The sequence below is a fragment of the Rana temporaria genome, chromosome 3 (genome assembly GCF_905171775.1).
Source record: "Rana temporaria chromosome 3, aRanTem1.1, whole genome shotgun sequence".
NCBI classification, from domain to species: Eukaryota; Metazoa; Chordata; class Amphibia; order Anura; family Ranidae; genus Rana; species Rana temporaria.
This window is the reverse complement of record NC_053491.1, coordinates 153643155-153662577: the sequence shown is the minus strand read 5'-3', so window position 1 is coordinate 153662577 and position 19423 is coordinate 153643155. Positions and strand designations below refer to the sequence as shown.

The 19423-nt window shown below is 42.7% G+C and overlaps 1 protein-coding gene across 1 annotated transcript in view; it reads left to right on the top strand.

Annotated features, from left to right (window-relative positions):
• Nucleotides 1-6750: 6750 nt before the first annotated feature.
• The window catches only part of LOC120931816 (interleukin-17 receptor E-like), a 77421-nt gene continuing 64748 nt past the window's right edge, over nucleotides 6751-19423 (top strand). The window contains exons 1-4 of the mRNA XM_040343661.1: nucleotides 6751-6909; nucleotides 9571-9615; nucleotides 12908-12965; nucleotides 14061-14206. Of these exons, the coding sequence (XP_040199595.1) occupies nucleotides 6784-6909; nucleotides 9571-9615; nucleotides 12908-12965; nucleotides 14061-14206 (375 nt within the window). The 5' untranslated portion in view covers nucleotides 6751-6783. The remainder of the gene's footprint in view (nucleotides 6910-9570; nucleotides 9616-12907; nucleotides 12966-14060; nucleotides 14207-19423) is intronic.

Genomic DNA, 19423 nt, shown 5'->3' with positions numbered 1-19423 from the left:
TAAAAATGTGTTATCTCCTTTACAAATGCTACTTTTACTCCTGTCTCATACTTTAATCTGAGCAAGCGTGGGTTTCTTAGCATACAGACGTCCAAATTTCTCGTTGAAAACCAGCCCGACGAGGATCTCGACGAGCCAAATCAGACTCCCGTCGAGAAAATAGAGAACTTGCTCTATTTTTGGCTCGTCAAGGTTCTCGACAGTTTCTTCGACGAAAATGTACACACGACCGGTTTCCTCTGCAAAAAAATATCTCCCAGCAAGGTTCTTGCTGTTTTTTGCCGAGAAACTCGGTCGTGTGTACGAGGCCTGACTGTTTTTTTTTAAAGGAAGCTCCTAGAAGCTTTGCAGAGGGAAAGCTTCACACTGGATTACTGCACATATCTGGAAGAAATACACAAAGCAAATCAATATTCAAGTAAAAATACCACTTAGGCCTCATACACACGACCTAGGAACTTGTCGTAAATGAAACATCGTTTTCCTCGACGAGTTCCTTGTTAGGCTTGTCGAGAATCTTAACAAGCTTTCTTTGCGTACACACTGTCAAGACAAAATCTCGTCGTTCTCAAACGCGGTGACGTACAACACGTACGACAGCACTATAAAGGGGAAGTTTGATTCCACTGGCGCCACCCTTGGGGCTGCTTTTGCTAATCTCATGTTACTGCGTGTTAAGTAAAAGTTTGGTGAGAGACGATTCGCTCTTCAGTCTGTCAGCGTGACGAATGTGCTATCTCCATTACAAACCCTACTTTTACCGAAGGCACGCTCCCATCTCATACTTTATTCTGAGCATGCGCGGGTTTCTAAGCATACACACAAACGTGTTTCTCGTCATAAACCAGCCCGACGAGAAACACGACAAGGAAATTGAGACTCCCGACGAGGAAAAAGAGAACTTGTTCTCTTTTTTTCTCGTCGAGTTCCACGAGTTTTCTCGACTAAAAACATACACACGACCGTTTTCCTCTGCAAAAAAGCTCTGCCATCAAGCTTCTTGATGGAGTCTGTCGAGGAAAACGGTTGTGTGTACGAGGCCTTACAGTTAGACACTATTTACCTAATCCCGGAATTTAGCTTTACATTTATAAAAGCAGGGGATGGAAGGGGTGAGAAATTCTGTGCACCTTTTCCTTAGAATATGAAAGGCCATTTGGTGCATTCTGTTTTGAAAATATATTAAAACAAAGTTTGCATTAGGAGGCAGTTAAGGGGAGGCAGAAGTTTTCCCAGAACTGGGACCCAATGGCCTTTGCTTTTCTTTGTTCTGTGCCACTCCTGGGGAGGTCAGAAAGGACTCCTAGTTGGACTATTTAGCAACTTGCTATGGTACTGCCTTTATATTCCATAAAGAACTTGCTGGTGCAAGGTATAGTTCTAGGGATGATGCTTATGTTTGATCCACCAAGTTTTCAGCAAATTTTAACAAACCAAAACTCGTGATGAATCATACTGAAGTCTGTTGGAGCAAATCCTGTTAGCAAGTTCTAACTAAGCATTTTAGGGCCTATAAGGAAAACTACTGGTGAAAGCATGACATGTGAAGTTGGGCAATGCCATGGGGGACCAGTTGGATAGTCTCTGAGTAAGTTGGGATACCAACGAATACAGTCAGATTTTTTGCTACCTTCCTATTGATTGTGTAGTGGTGCTCCCTTACATTACTTCATGATGAATGACTTTACCCACAGAATAAAGTCTCTTTAATTTGTTTTCTATGGTCATCTGTTTAATGAGCTTCTAGCAATAAAGGTGAAGTGCAAGCCATATATTTATGGTGGTCCCTGTAAAAACCTATGTGCGGACATTCCCTTTCTATAACAGATAACAGGTTAAATCCTCCTTGAGATCTTTAAATACTTATGCCGTGTACACACCATAGTTTTTCCTGTCGTTCAAAAACCCGTTTTTCACAGCGTGATTCCTCTCCAGCCTGACTTGCATACACACGTTCATGCAAAAAAAGTCTGACCAAATCGCGTTGACGTACAACGCGTACGATGGGACTATAAAGGGGAAGTTCCTTTCAAGCCCAATCTTTGGGTTGCTTTTTGGCTGCATACTTGATTCTGAGCATGCACATTTTTCCCCTCGGAAAAGCATACACACAACCGTTTTTCGTGACGAGAAAAAGACTGACGTGAATTTTTTGCGGGCAGTTTCTTCGACGAGAAAACTGCTAGGGTGCATACACACGACCAATATAAAAAATGGCAGTTTTTTCGTTGTGAAAAACGGTCGTGTGTATGAGATATTAGAGTCTCAAGGGCTCCTAGAAAACAGTTACATAGTATTCATTAATTCATAGTTTGGCTATATTACCCCAATGGGCTGGACCTGGTTTACATATACAATCATCATATCTGGAAGACCATATCAGCAAAGGGTCTATCAAATGACTCTATATACCAGGGGTCTCCAAACTTTCTAAACAAAGGGCCGGATAACTGTCCTCCAGACTTTAAGGGGGCCAGACTGTGGCCATCAGGAGTACAAAATCCCCCATCATTGGACCCCATCATTGGTGTCATTGGGAGAAATTCTGCCCCATCACTGGGAGGAATTCTGCCCCATCATTGCTGTCATTGGGAGGAATTCTGACCCATCATTGGGAGGAATTCTGACCCATCATTGGGAGGAATTCTGACCCATCATTGGTGTCGTTGGGAGGAATAGTGTCCCATCATTGGGAGGAATCCTGACCCATCATTGGGAGGTATCCTGACCCATCATTGGGAGGAATCCTGACCCATCATTGGTGTCATTGGGAGGATTTCTGACCCATCAGTTGGTTGCATATAGATACATTTTCATTTTTTTTTTTTTTTTGGTTTATACTTTACCTCCCTTGATAGCCCCACAAAGTGGATATTTTTACAATAGTGATTCGTGGAGTTTTTCTACGTTTAACTCTGGTTGTAGTCAATTTTTTTCCATATATGTATGGTGTTTTTTGATTTGGGGCTTTGAGGTCTTTTCACAAGGTTTGTTGTAATGTAGGTCCACATTTATAGAAATAAAGATCACAAGATTACTAAAATAATTAATATACCTCATTGGGTACAGCAGAGTAATATTGCCAAGCAGCAGGTTAGATTTAATCAGGGGAAATAGGCCTAACTTGTGTATGTCCAACTTTAAAGTGATACTAAAGCTTTGTTTAAAAAAAAAAAAATAACAAACATGTCGTACTTACCTCCACTGTGCAGCTTGTTTTTTACAAAGTGGCCCCAAACATCCTCTTCTGGGGTCCCTCGGCGGCTCTTGCAGCTCCTCCCTGCATTAGATAACCCCTAGGAGGAGCTCTCTCCCGAGGGGTTACCTTGCGGGTGCGCTCCTGAGTCATTCATTCTGCATCCATAGATGCCGGGTGTATGACTCGGCACCGCCCCCGGCACCCGCGTCATTGGATTTGATTGACAGCAGTGGGAGCCAATGCCTGCTCTGCTATCAATCTATCCAATGAAAGCCAATCCAATCTATCCAATCAAACTCCGTGGAGAGAAGGATGGCGGGGAAGCGCCGAGTAGATAAAGGGGCTCAGATAAGTAAAACGGGGAGGCTGGGGGGCCAGTGACTGCCAGGTGTTTTTTCACCTTAATGCATAGGATGCATTAAGAAAAAACACAAGCCTTTACAACCCCTTTATTCTATCTATAAAGAAATGGGTGTGTGCCGAATGTGACTGATCTAATGTGTAGTGGCTTAGGTGCACACAATGCCTAAATATATATTTCTTTTAAAACAAGTGTAAAAAAAAACCCCTCAAGAAATAAAAACCCCAAACACCTTTCCTAAAACAGCTGACCCTAATTTCTGTGCAGTTTTTCATCTCTCCCTATACTCTCTCTGCAGCAGCTTCCAGTACATTGATACTATGGCAGCTCTTTGTTACCCCTTTTTTAGTGTAGAGGCTCAGTTATGCAAATGCCCCCCTAATGTCCCTTCTAAACCTACTGTAAATAGGTCAAAGCACATGCAGGGAATTATGTTTAAAAAAAATTATCCTTTGGCGAATCTGCACAAATGGAAAATAAAAAGAAGGCACACTGACCTAGTGCATTACCATAAAAAGTTTTAATGAGTAACGTAAAAATAATCCATTATACTCACAAGGCGAAAATATTCACAAGCATAGGATACAATCCACACCAGACGCATGTCAGTCAGGTAGACACAGCTGATGCGTTCCTAGGGAAGGGCCCTCTCTTCCTCAGAAGTAGCCTCTTCTTTATTTTCCATTTTCAGTTTGGTGTCCCTGCACCCAAGAGGGCAGCAAAGCCATTGTGAATCCATTGGTGATTACGTGGAAAGGGGCATAATTGAATAATTATTTGAAATGTATGTGAATTGATGTAGGATTTTTTTTTGTAGAATGTAGGATTTGTAGTAGAAGGTGGAGTGCGACGGCAACCTAATTTTTTTCTTTAGGGTTTTGAGGTATATTGTATATATTTTTGTTCTTCTGTTGGTTTGCATTGCGTTTCATGAGGAACTAAAATGAGACTTTATATTTTAAAATGTGAATTTTTTTATTCACTGTTAATGCAAATTTATGCAATAAAAAATAAAAGCAAAACAATAAATAAAAATACTAATATAAAGAATATGTCTTCTGGCATCACGGTCATATTACACCACCTTCAAATAAAAAATGAACAAATAATCCAAAACCTGTTTTGCTTGCAGTTGAGTTTATTACAAAGCCATATATTTTTATGTTCAATGCAGTTCCAGTGTTACAATAAATGTGTTTTTTCTTTTGTTTAATTGCAACTACTATTGAAATACCTAAACAATCTGGTGGTGCAGGAATCTTCACAGACTGCATCTGTTTCTAATCTAGACTTCAGTATTCGCATCTTGACTTGCCTATTAAGATGGCTTTAATTAATGACACAAAATAATATTTTCCTACGGGGCTGAAACATCTGGGATAACATGAAAGAAAAATGATATTGGAAATGCTCATAAAAATAATGAACAGTTGGTTTGAAAGATTTTTTGTGTCATTGTTATTCATATATGAAGGATCTCTATGTTTAAGCAGAAAATAGATTTGTTGGATTTGGTTGCATCGGGGCACCCATAAATCGAATCCCCTTATGTCAAGCTTAGTTTTCTGATAAGTATATTAAAGACACTGGATCATCATAAATCACTGACCAATGGAAAATAAAGAAATACTGTTGGATCAACTAGTGGATTTGGTAGGTCTGATATCTTCTAGGCAGTATTGATTATACAGGTTTTTTAATGTTTTAAAACAAGTATTTTTATATTACACTTATTCCCAAAATGTCAAATCTTGAACACTAAATGATGTCTTAAAGGGGTTTTCACCTTAACCTCCCTGGCGGTATGATTCTTTCTGGTTTTAGGCGCTGAAAGCGGTACAATTATTTTGCATGGAAATTTGGCGTTTTATATTGTAGGCCTGTAATTCTTAGGACTAACTCACTTAAATCTGACCAAACAGGAGTCTAGTAGACATCCCGGGTATGACAGAGTTTGAAACATAATATAACAAATAACTATAAATAATTATAACAAATAATAATGTAATTATAATAAAAAGTATTCAATAATGTAATCAAATCAAAAACACTGAAATTTGCTGAGTTGCAGAATTGTCGCTGTCATTACTTTTATTGTTTGATGACGAATTTCCCCGCAAATCGCTATCGCTCAATTCTGCAAGTGATTCTAATTTATTATTGCTGTTTTCTAGCTGGTCTAAAAGCACTTTTGACATAAAGGGACACTTTTTGGTTGCTATGGACAACCTCCAGTTTCCAGGCAGAAAGAACAGTATTTATTATATAAAACTGCATGCAGGACACTGGGCAGACCACTAGGGACAAAGGTGATGTGTAATTATTTTATACAGTACTGTAATCTATAAGATTACAATATACTGTATATGTACTGTGAATTTACTTTTTTGAATTTGGCGCTGATCTCCGCCCCCCTGCATCGTAACGTCGCAGGGAACGGAGCTCGGTGGCACTCGGGCACTGTGTGAATCGAGCAAGGAGACAGCTCGCTCACACAGCGGGGAGGCATCGCAGGATCCAGGGACAAGGTAAGTAAACTCTGCCTGTGCATACTGCAATGCGATCCTGAGTCTGGCTCGGGGATACCGCTTATGGTATAGGATTTCCACCCCGAGCCAGACTCGAAAATACCGCCAGGGAGGTTAATACATCCTATGCATTTAGGTGAAAAAACAATTGGCAATCACCGGTCCCCCAGACCCCCCGTTTTACTTACCTGAGCCAGTTTACCTGCTCGGCGCGTCCCTGCAGTCCTCCTATCCACAGAGTCCCGGCTTTGATTGGATAGATTGATAGCAGCGCAGTCATTGCTTCCCACTGCTGTCAATAAAATCCAATGACGTGGGTGCCGGGGGAGGGGCTGGGTCATACACTCGGCGTCTATGGGCGCCGAGTGTATGACTCAGGAGCACGCCTGCAAGGTAATCCCCTCAGGAGAGAGCTTCCCAGAGGGGGTTATCTAATGTGGGAAGGCACCGTGAGAGCCGCCGAGGTACCCCCGAAGAAGATGTTCGGGGCCACTCTGTGCAAAATGAGCTGCACAGTGGAGGTAAGTATGACATGTTTGTTATTTAAAAAATAAAATAAAGGAACCTTTAGTATCCCTTTAATTTACCAATGACTAGTTTTAAGTACCAAGTAAAGTGCTATATACTACATAAACAACTGTTTTCATTTTTTCACAGACATTTCCAGTCTTTGGGACAATATTGCATATAATCCTATGAAACAAGTATTGGACTGGGTGCCACTCTGCCCTGTGAATGCCAAGGTCCATCTGTGTTGGATGACAGATGATAAACAGAAATGTGTGAACATTCCAGACTCATTAAGTACTGCTCATAACCAAGTAAGCAAATATATCAGTGACCAAAAAAACGAAATCTGCCCTTTTCTTATCAATACCGACAGTGTTTTCAGACCTTTGTAACATGATATTGCCTTCCCTGTCTACTGGAGTTAGAGGAAGGAGTAACTGTATTGGGGGTTGAACGGGAAAAAAAAACTAATAGTGTGTACCAGGCTTTAGGGTATGTTTAGAGAACAGATAATTATAAGATCCTTTATGTTCATTGATAAACAATCTGCCTCTCTGTGCAAAAGATGTCTGCAATGGTCTCAGTTATAAGCATGTTGTCAGTTTGGGAAGCTGTTTGATGTGATTGTAGCTGTTTGAAAGAAATGCCAAAACCTCTACATCAGAACATCATAAAAAGTCCTGAGTGTAATGTTTGGTGAATTCTGTAAATGTTGTGGGGTATGGAGCAGTACTCTGGAGACAAGGTGACGTGACCACATAAAGCCATCATATTTGGAGGCTATGAACTTATTGTATAGGAGTGTTTATGATGTGCGCCCTTCCTTCAGATAAACACTACTCGGCGCACAGGAATTAGCAATAAAGATGTTGGTGACCAGGGAAAATAGACACAATACAAGCAGCCGCTTATAAAAGATGCAACAATATAGGAAAACAGTAAACGTGAATGAATGTAAATGACTCAAAAGTCCAAACAGTTCAATGTGTACTGTAGCAGCGCTGAATGATCAAAACGTGACTTCTGATTAAATACTATGGAACCATAGGTGTTCAATAATGGTGCAGATGAACATCAGCTGTGCAAAGTGTCTTCAATATCATGTGCTCCTTATCACCAAGGGGGTTGAATTTTCACCACGTGGGGGGATACTATCCCCTAATGGGGATGCACTCACCAGACCGAGGATAAAAAGCAGCATGGGATACACAATCAGCCTTTGTCATTGGTCTTGCACACTCCACCACTCTGCTGGTTTAGATCTTGCCCGTGTACATATAAAGGAATAAACTCTGATAGTATAGTACTGTTTTCAACAAGTTTATTAAGCATTTATAAGGGGGGGCTGATTTGCTTAATAAACTTGTTGAAAACAGTACTATACTATCAGAGTTTATTCCTTTATATGTACACGGGCAAGATCTAAACCAGCAGAGTGGTGGAGTGTGCAAGACCAATGACAAAGGCTGATTGTGTATCCCATGCTGTTTTTTATCCTCGGTCTGGTGAGTGCATCCCCGTTAGGGGATAGTATCCCCCCACGTGGTGAAAATTCAACCCCCTTGGTGATAAGGAGCACATGATATTGAAGACACTTTGCACAGCTGATGTTCATCTGCACCATTATTGAACACCTATGGTTCCATAATATTTAATCAGAAGTCACGTTTTGATCATTCAGCGCTGCTACAGTACACATTTAACTGTTTGGACTTTTGAGTCATTTACATTCATTCACGTTTACTGTTTTCCTATATTATGAACTTATTGTATCTGATACCATAAAGTTATTCTGCTAACAAAGCATTTGTACTAACCCGTTGTGGACTTAACTGTGCACCCCCACACAGCAATAGTGAGTGGCAGACAGGTCCTGACTCCTGAATAAATTCCAGGTCAAACACAGCACAGCAAACACATTTATTTTTCTATTAATTATTATTACTCAGCATCATTATAATGTAAATACTATAATTTGAATAAAAACGAATTCCTGGGCCTTTTATAGTGTGAAAACCCTGCAAGACATACCTTCGGCGGGTTCCCTACTCTACTTTTCTGAGTTCCGACAAAAATTCAGACTACCTCTGCGCTACCTCCAACTGTGGCTAGGGCCCAATTTTCTGACCCTCCGACATTAGTTATGGATCCGAATGAGGAACTTCTCACCCAGGAGTCCTTGTCAAAACCTTTATCCTCCCCCTACCTAGCCCTATTGAGTGTAGACTCTACTAGGAGAGCAGTTCTACCTGACCTTCGACAGAAAGGACTGGGAGGACTGTTTTGAAGACAGCATGAGATTGATGATTTCCTCTAGAGACAGGTTAATTCAGACCAAATTCTTACATAGAGTGTACTATACCCCCCAGAGGTTACATAGAATTTACCGTCAGAGATCTCCGGACTGCCCCCGTTGTTTGGCAGGTGCTGTAACGCACTTCCACATGTTTAGGTGCTGTCCGGGGGGGGGGGGGGGGCTCGAATTTGTTTGAGTTAATTAACTTTCATCTGTAGAAGAGCTTCCAGATTTCCCCCACTTTGGCATTGTTGGGTATTTCAGATGATCAACAAAGAACTAGATGTGCAAAACTCTTTACTCCTTACTCCATGGTCTTATGGGAAAATTCTATTGATGCTTTTCTTCCATTGTACAAGTTTACTTATATTTTTTTGGAATTGCCCTAAAAAGTTTGATAGGGTATGACAGTCATGGACAGCCTAGTGGCAGAGCTCTTTTTTACCTGACTATATTGGCTACTGGGTGCTGGGTGGCTGTGCTGCCCTATCTTGCTTGATGAGAGACTTATCCTTGGCTGAGGGCCTTGATTTAGCATTAGTGAAGGATCGGGTAACTTCTGTTCATTCCAAGCAGACATTGTACTGTTATTGCAGCAATTTTATTACAATGTGAATACGATTATATGTTTTATACTTTTTTGTTTCTGATTTTTTTTTTTATATTCATAATTCAGGTTTCCTATTCTCATGTAGATACACACCCAAGACTTTGCATGAAGGTAAGTATATTTATGTTTTCTGAAAAAAACAACGTACAAAAAATTTAAAAAAACAATTGGATCCTTATTTCTTTGTGTCAATAAATAATTCATACTGTACATTGTGCATTTCGTGACTGTATAATATACAGTATTTTATAAGTGATAGTATTCTGGACTCACATGATAATTCAGTGCTGTTTTCCCCTTTCACAGGGAACAGACTACTTAAATCAACCCCTTCGTTTTAATGGGCCAGATTCACAGCAGAGATACGACGGAGTATCTCAGATACTCCGTCGTATCTCTCAGAGTATCTATGCGACTGATTCATAGAATCAGTTACGCATAGATAGCCCTTAGATCCGACAGGTGTAATTGTTTTACACTGTCGGATCTTAGGATGCAATACCGCGGCCGCCACTGGGTGGAGTTTGCGTCGTATACCAGCGTCGGGTATGCAAATGAGGTTTTACGGCGATCCACAACGGTTTTTCGCGTTCGGTACGTCGTCGCTAGTCTAGTTTCCCGTCGCAATTTTAGTCGTCGTTTTACCTGCCCTAACCCACGTATGTGCTGTATAAAGTATGGCCGTCGTTCCCGCGTCGAAATTTAAAAAACATTTTTTCCTGGGTAAGACGTCCGGGAATACGAAAGTACGCTACGCACGTCGCCGTTCGAAAAAATTACGTCACTTCGCGCAAAGCACGGCGGGAATTTCAAAACGGAGCATGCGCAGTAGGTCCGGCGCGGGAGCGCGCCTAATTTAAATGGCACACGCCCCTTTGAATTACGCGGGCTTACGCCGGCGTAAGTTTTCATGCAAGTGTTTGGTGAATCAGGCACTTGCGATGAAAACTTGCGGCGGTGTAACGTATCTACGATACGTTACGCCGCCGCAGTTCTATGTGAATCTGGCCCAATGTGTGTAGTATTTCAAGACTACAGATGAGCTTTGGCATCCTTCAAACTCATCTCTACTCAAACTTCGAACTTTTGCTCTTTTTTTATACATTTTTTTACTCCAGTGACCTGTGGAATAACGGCTAGATTCAGGTAGAATTAGGCGGGCGTAGCGTATCTCAGATACACTACGCCACCGTAAGTTTGAGCAGCAAGTCCTGTATTCACATAGAACTTGCGCTGAAACTTACGGCGGCGCAGTGTAACTGGGCCGGCGTAAGCCCGCCTAATTCAAAATAGGCTGGTTGGGGGCGTGTTCTATGTAAAATACTAGTGACCCCACGTATTTGACGTTTTTAATGAACGGCGCATGCGCCGTCCGTGGACCTTTCCCAGTGTGCATGCTCCAAATGACGTCGGCAAATCGTCATGCTTTCGACGTGAACGTAAATTACGGCCAGCCCCATTCACGGACGAGTTATGCAAACGACGTAACATTTTTACATTTCGACGCGGGAACGACGGCCATACTTAACATTGGCTGCGCCATGTATTTGGTGGAATAACTTTACGCCTGAAAACCCCTTACGTAAACGGCGTATCTTTACTGCGACGGCCGGGCGTACGTTCGTGAATCAGCGTATCTAGCTGATTTACATATTCTAGGTGTAAATCAGCGTACACGCCCCTAGCGGCCAGCGTAAATATGCAGTTAGGATACGACGGCGTAGGAGACTTACGCCGGTCGTATCTTAGCAACATTTAAGCGTATCTCAGTTTGAGCATACGCTTAAAGTTGCGACGGCGGGGATTCGGATTTACGATGGCGTATCTACTGATACGCCCGTCGTAAGTCTATGTGAATCTACCCCTAAGTGATTATCACCAGCAGGAATGGCCAGATCCACAGCTTATTGGAGTAAAGAAATAGAAGTGTGACTTTGGAGTTCGAATAGAGATGACTTCAGAGGAGGCCAATGCTCATCTCTAGTCAGGAGTCAGGACACTTAGCAGATACATCATGTTTTTTTTGTTTTTAGTCCTTTGAAGCAGCCATTCAACTTGAGATGTAGCACAACGCACAGCACAGCACAGCAAAACAGTTACCATTTTTACTTCCAATATTTTTTTTTATTGAAAATGAACAATGTTGCCTCAGACATAGGTAACAAAGATAAAAAGCAGTTACCATTTTTGATGTATGTTTCAATTAATGTATTTCAAATAATGTTTCAGATCTCTTCACAATTACATAGCACAGGGTGGGGGCAAATTCTGCTATCATCTCCTATTGTCCTCATTAATTAATAATTGTGTCCTACATTGCACTTTGTTGCTACAACCAATATATTTAAACACAGCAGAGCACAGCAGTTGCCAGTTTCAATGTGCTTTGGCACGGCACCAATGTCAGATAATGCTTTGATTGCTCACCATTACAAAGCCTGAGGGAGAAGTTGGAAATTTTGCACTCACAAATTATTCCCAGGAACATTTTACGATTGCATCACATTTATAGCATTTGGCAACCACAAGTTTTTAGAAAGCTAACTGGGCTCAAGGATACATAATTAAAACTGGAGTAACACCCAGATACATATACTTAACCCAAATAAATAAGCAAAGCCTAAAGGGTTGGTCAACAATTCAAAAAGAGAAAATAATCATGTATATAGTCACAACAGTGAGTGTGAACTCAAAAATAAAAATATTTGCTCATTATTATAAAAAAAAAGAAAAAAAATAATTGCCTTCAATAAGTGGTGGTTATCATCAGTTAACACAAAAAAACATCCATAAGCAGAAACACACATTTAGACAATGGATATTATTTGAAAATTATATAATTCTTATCAATATTCAGAAATGATTCACAGTAGCACATGAAAAATTCCAAACCTTATGTGGTATAGAACACACTATATCACCCAATTTATAGTAGCATACAATCATGTTCTTATGCCCTGTACACACGATACATGGCATTTCCGATGGGATAAAATCCGATGGAACATGCTAACTCCTTACCAATGTTGTCTAACGTGCTAAACGTTTTACTAATAAATGAGTTTTGGCTTAAACATTTTCTAAATGTCTTTGGTCATTAATCATGGGAAATGATTTATCTTGTGCATTTTGATAAATTTGCATTGAATTACCTTTCTTCTGTGTGTATTAAAACCCAATATACTATACTATCAATTTGTTAAGCCAAAGACAATGCTTCTCATACCTTTTATTTTTTTATTTTTACAATTATGTTATACAGGAATTTGTCCTAGTTGCAAATGTTAATTCTGTATAACCCTATGCAACTTTTTTTTTCTCTAATTAACTTGATACAGTATATATTTAATAAAAGACAGATAATATATTACATAACTACTTTTTTTTTTTTTATTACTCTCAGTTTGCTACAGAAACAGACTCTTGGGTGAAATGTCCCTTTGCTTCTGGACCATTTTCTGGTAATAGAAACATGTATTCTATGGCACAAATACAGAAGTCACACATTTTGTTCATTGTATTCATTCATTTTTAAAACAGCCAGGCTGTGTGTGCGGGTAGGGGGTTGATGGGGGGGGGGGGGGGAGTCAGGGCTGCCATCAGGGGGGTACAGGCAGTACACCTGTAAGGGGCCCGGCCGAAACCCCCCTTTTTAAAAAAAAAAACAATTATTACCGTATTTGCCGGCGTATAAGGCGACCCCCTAATTTTACAGTTTTTTAAGATTTTTTGCCTGTACTCACCATATAAGACGACCCCCCTTCCGAGGCTTCCGACACTTTATATTTCTTCCTTCATTCTTGCTGGAGCTGGAGCCAAATTCTTCTTCCTTCTTGCTGGAGCTGGAGCCAATCACGGCAAGCAATGTATTCTATTAATGAATACAAAGCCTGCTTGGATTGGCAGAGGCTGTAACATCATCAGCCCACGCCTCTCTGACTCTCAAAAACAATCCAAGCAGGCTACTGTATGTAGCCTGCTGGGATTGGCAGAGGTTGTTACTCCAATCCGAGCAGGCTCTGTATTCATTTGAATACATCGCTCACCGGGATTGGCTAAGCGGTATATACTGTATTTAGCCGAAGCTACATAAAGTATTACCGCACATCCAGCAGGCATCCGAGCCGCTGACCCGGCGTATAAGACTACCCCTGCTTTTTGGCCATTTTTTTTAAGTGTAAAAGGTAGTCTTATACGCCAGCAAATACAGTATTTATTTGTATTTTTTTGTCAGCTCCCCAAGCCCCCCCTCCCACCGCAATTCGCTTTGGCAGCACCAACGTGGCTCGATTCGCGCCCCCCGGTTCTCAATTTGCAGCACTCCCCCTTATCAATTAGCGGCACCCCCCCTTCTCAATTTGCGGCGGCACCCCCCCTGCTTCTCAATTTGCGGCGGCACCCCCCCAGTTCTCTGCTCCAGGGGGCCCATGCCTGAAGCTGTGTAAAATTCCTGATGGAGCCCCTGGGGGGAGTGTAATGTTTAAAGTATTTTTAACCTTCTAGATAAAAGTAAATATGTAATTCATAAGGTATACTTTCTGTTCTAATATTTGCAGCTTGGGATATGAAAACATATCTTATGGCTAAATCAATGGAAATCAAACTGACATCACCAACTAAGGCTAAGTTCTCTGTGGTTATTTGTAACCAGACAAACTTTAATTCATGTGAGTCCCTTCAAAAGTACACTTTGGTATATGTGGTGAGTATACATACATTATTTATTTTCTTACTTATATTCAAAGCATTGCAGACCTTCCTGCTGGTAAACATAACAGGGAATGTAAAATAGCACACACCAGAGGCTAATAGAAAGAACAGCTGCTCTCAACCTCCTAGTTCTGATAAAACGGAATACTCCGGTACACAAGCAGGGATTGCAGTTCACCCCTCAAATACAAATCCAACCAAATAGGAGCTGAGAAGCTGGTAATGTCTGCAACAATAGTTCCTTTATTAGCTTACATAGTAAGATAATATCCAAATGAAGGATATTAACTTGTTTAAGCAAAAAGCCTTAATTATTGCTATGATTAAAGCTTTTTGCTGAAATGCGTTAGCCTCTTTTCGTTGGATTTTATCTCTGCGTGTTAGCCAATAAAGGAATTATTACCAAATGCGGGGCATTATTATCCGCAGATGCGGCGTCACACCGATTAGGATGGTGCCATTGCCGGCAAATGCCGCCGATTTGAGATGTCAAGCCGCATCTCAAATCGTACCAGTGTGAACCAGGCCTTAAAGTGATACTAAAGTCTCTTTTTTTTCTTCTTTAAAAATAACAAACATAGTATAGTTACCTGTTTTGTAAAGTGGTTTTCCACAGATCAGCCCAGATCCTCCTCGGGTTTATGGCTGGTGCTCCTGGCCCCTCCCTCCTGTTGAATGCCCCCACAGCAAGCAGCTTGCTATTGGGCACCGAGCCAAGCTGCAACTCTGTGTGTCCATTCAAACATGCAATTGCGGTTTGGCTCTGCCCCCTCTCTCTTCTCATTGGCTCGCTGATTTTGATTGACAGCAGCAGGAGCCAATGTCTTTGTTTTATTGTAAGTGTGATTTTTATGTTCAATAAATCCCCCCTTTTTTAACCTACTGCACTATGAAGCGCTCCTTTCTCTCCTCTATGTTATTGTGAGCTGATGTGAGGAGGCCGGCCATGTTTGGAGCTTTGGATCTGTGTATTATTGGATCTCATCAGGAACTTGTGTGTGTAAGCCTGCTGTGCATGTGAAATCAGGAGCTGGGACGGTAATGAGAAGATAGCACTAACCAGTCCTAAAGAGATATTGCAGCAAGGCTTTTATTTTAAGCCTAATAAGGTGAGGGGCTGGGGGAAACTGTTTTTAGCACCTGTACTGGAAGAAAAACCGCACCTGCACTTTTTAATCACTGTGATGCTGTGAAGATTGCCTGCTTGCACTTTTGGAGTTTATTGCACATCAGTATGAAATATGAACTTTTTTGAAGACTTTATTTTTTATCAGACTTTTCCACATTTGCACTTTTATGCACATTGGTTGATGTCAGTTGCACATTTGTCTATTTATTTATTTACTGGATTTTTATCCACCTATCTTATAAGGGTTACTGATTGCCTATTTCACTTTTTTTTCCCCACTTGTCCACCGTTTATTTTTGCACTGGAATTGCATATTTTGGATTTATTTGGACATTTTATTAATTGATCAGTTTTTATCTTATCAATTATCCTTCTGTTCACCCATTTAGTTATATAGTTATTCAGTCATTGAGCGCCCCCTACTGTCACGTACCTGGTAGGAGTCCGGTATGACGAGGTCAGCCCCTCTTGTATCTCCAGCCCAAACCCCTCTGAGGTTGAGACAGACGGCGGTTAGGGCTAGGAGGAACACGAGTGCCTGTAGTGTTGATAGGCTCGTGGCCTGAAGCAGGTGAAGACTTGCAGATGCTGAAGGCCCAGTAGGAACAGGACACTGGTGAGGTTGAGGGAACCAGTTGGTGTAGAGGAACTCCAACTCTCTCGCAGGAACAGAACAGGAAACTAGCAGGAACTTCTGGGTTGCAGCGGTCGGATGACTAGCCGGGTCAGAGCACACACGGACAGCAGAGTACCGAATCATCAACAGGAGCCTGGTCAGAGGGAAGCCGGGTTCGGTAACAGACGGGCGGCGTGGTAATCAGGGAAACAGCAAAGGCGAAGTCCAATGGGAAGCCGGGATCAGGAACCAAACGATCAGGTAAGTATCAGAATCCAAAGGAGAGTCGGGGAAGCCAAGTCAGCAATGAAGATCCAAGGTATAAACAGGTGTCAGGAAACAGGGCACTTGCTGAAGACCAGTCAGCACCGCCAGGCTGTCAGAGCCCCCTTTAAATAGCCAACGGGAGGAGTCAGGAACGGCGTTTGCGCGTGCATGCCGTCCGTTGCGCCCGCGCATGCGCAGAAGCGCGCTGAAGTGGCTGGTGTATCCTTTGTGCACGCGCATGCGCGCCGGAATTCCGAGACGCTTGTTGCATTCTAACAGTGCGCGCATGCGCACGTGCGCCAACGGTCTTCTCTTACATTGCCCCCCCCTTAAGGGCAGCCTCCGGATGCCCTTCAGGTCTCTCTTTTCTGGGTGACGTAGAAAAAAGGCTTGCACCAGTCTTGGGGCATGTATATTTGAAGCTGGTTCCCAAGAGTTTTCCTCAGGGCCGTAACCTTTCCACTTGACAAGAAATTGTGTTTGGTTGTTTCTACGTCTACAGTCCAATACAGCCTCCACTTCAAACTCCTCATTCCCCTCGATCAACACAGGAGGAGGAACTTCGGAGACCCGGTTAGGAAAGGGATTCGGTGTGATTGGTTTTAGTACAGAAACGTGAAATACTGGGTGTATCCTCAAAGTCTCGGGTAGCGCCAATTCGAAGGCAACTGCATTGATTGATCTTTCGTTTTACAGAAAAAGGCCCCAAAAATTTTGGACCCAGCTTTTTAGAAGGACAACTCAACTTAAGATTAGCTGTGGACAGCAAGACCTTATCCCCCGGTTCCAGGTTCAGGTTGCTCATTCTCTTCCTGTCAAAGAACTTCTTGTTACTGACCTGGGATTTAGAAATTGCATCTTGAAGTACCTCATTATTGGTGTTAAGGAAGTTAAGCCGGTCTTGTAAAGCAGGTACAGAAGATTCTGCAGGAAGTTCAGGTAAAAAAGAGGGATGGTAGCCAAAATTAGCGAAAAATGGAGATTGCTTCGTTGCTGAGTGCATGGTGTTATTGTAAGAGAACTCTGCAAGTGGAAGGAGGGAAAGCCAATCGTCTTGTGCGAAGGAGGAGAAACACCGTAGGTACTGCTCGAGGGTTTGATTCGTCCTCTCGGTCTGACCGTTGGTTTGAGGGTGGTAAGCAGAGGAGAGACGAAGTTCAATCTTTAGCGCTTCACATAAGGCCCTCCAGAACCTAGAGGTGAACTGCACCCCTCGGTCTGAAACAATACTGTCGGGAATACCGTGAAGTCTGACAATCTCCTTAATAAAGGCTGTGGCAGTTTCAGTAGCAGACGGAGTGCCTTGCAAGGGTACAAAATGAGCCATCTTGGTGAGGCGATCCACCACGACAAAGATGGTATTAAAGTCCTCAGATGGGGGAAGTTCCACAATAAAATCCATGGAGATCATACTCCACGGTTTATTGGGTACAGGGAGAGGCTCCAGAAGACCCCAAGTCTTGGCTCTATCTGTCTTGTTTTGAAGACAAGTGATACAGGAATTTACATACTTCTTACAGTCCTGTACCAACTCTGGCCACCAGAAAGAGCGGGCAACTAAATCAGCAGTTTTGCGAATTCCATAGTGTCCAGCTAGAGGGTGATCGTGGCAACGTCCAAAAATGTCAATTCTGAATTGTTCCGGAACAAAGATCTGTTCTCCATGGAGAAAAAGACCATTCTTTAACTGAAGGCCCAAGGCCTGCGGAGGTGGTTGGTTCAGCACACTCGCCTTTATCTGAGAAATTAAGTCTGCTTGCAGAATTAAAAAGCTCTTAGCCGGGAGCAGGGGCGTAACTAGAAATCACAGGGCCCCATAGCAAAATGTTGTATGGGGCCCCCCCCCGGATTTACTTCCTTTGCCGCCCCAAGGCCCGGTCCTTCAATGACGCCCCCCCCCCCGCCCAAAAAAAACTAAGTCCCCCAACCCTGAAAGCGCACGGAAAAATCATACGGGTGTACCTACATATAAAATGTATAAGGATTGAGGGGTGAGCTGTGTATGGGGGAATTTAAGGGTGATCTGTGTACGGTGTGCAGGATTTAGGGGTGATCTGTGCACATGCAAGTACCCTCCTTCCCAAGTACAGAGCTCTCCTCTCCCCAGATTAGTTTGGAGCCCACCCTCCATCAATACACATTCCTCTGGCATCAAGCCCCTTCTTCCCCCTTTCAGTAGTGAGCATTCCGGTCACCCAACTAACATCAGAGATGGGCTGCAGAAGAGAAGCTGTAACTCACTGCATGTCCGTGGAGCATAGGGTGACCACGTGTCCTGGATTGCCCGGGACAGTCCCACATTTTGCAGGTCTGTCCCGGGCACCTTCATTCCAGGACAATACAGTGTCCCGGAATGAAACTGACACAGCCACCCCCCGGCCAATCTTATGACCCCAAAAAAGGCCGTCACATCACCGCTTTACTCACTGACGGTATTTGCCCTGGCCGGGAATGCCTGGAGGAGCACAGTCCCCGCCCCCTTCTTGTGATTGGAGAAATCATAAATCCCACCTGATTTTTGGGAGGGGGGGTGTCCCTGAATGGTAGTTTGGAAATGTGGTCACCCTAGTGGAGCAGCTCCTGCCTGTGTACACCCCCCCCACCCCTTCCCCCCTCCCCTCTCTGCTTTCACATAGAGATAGATAGACAATGTGTTTTGTAGAGCAGAGAGGGTTCTAAACGGCTGTCAGGAGGAGAGCGCTGTCACTTGTAAATACAGCAGCGCTTCTGTATTGACAAGTGACAGTAGAGAGGATTTTTTCACCCCTGTGTTGCCGCAGCGCCCAGGGCTGCTGTTAGAAATCACGGGGCCCCGTACAGCCTACCTGACAGGGCCCCCCTAAAAAAATATCAAAACAAATATTTTTGCTAACAATACACCACAAAAATCATTTTTAACATACACAAGCACAAAAAAAACGTATAAACTTACAGGGGAACTGGGCTAAATATACAACAGGAAAGACAATTCCCCTCTTCCTTCACCATCAGAGTTTCTGTCTCTCTTCTGGTGCTTTGCAGGGGTTAAAGAAGGATCCCGAGGTGGAGCATCTTACTACTGCTACTTGTGTGGGTCAGGGATGTGTACTGCGCCAATCACATGGGATGAATAGGAGAAGAGGGTCAGCAGGGATTGGCACAGTACACAGTACACATCTCACCCACATAAGCAGCAGTAGTAAGATGCTCCACCTCTG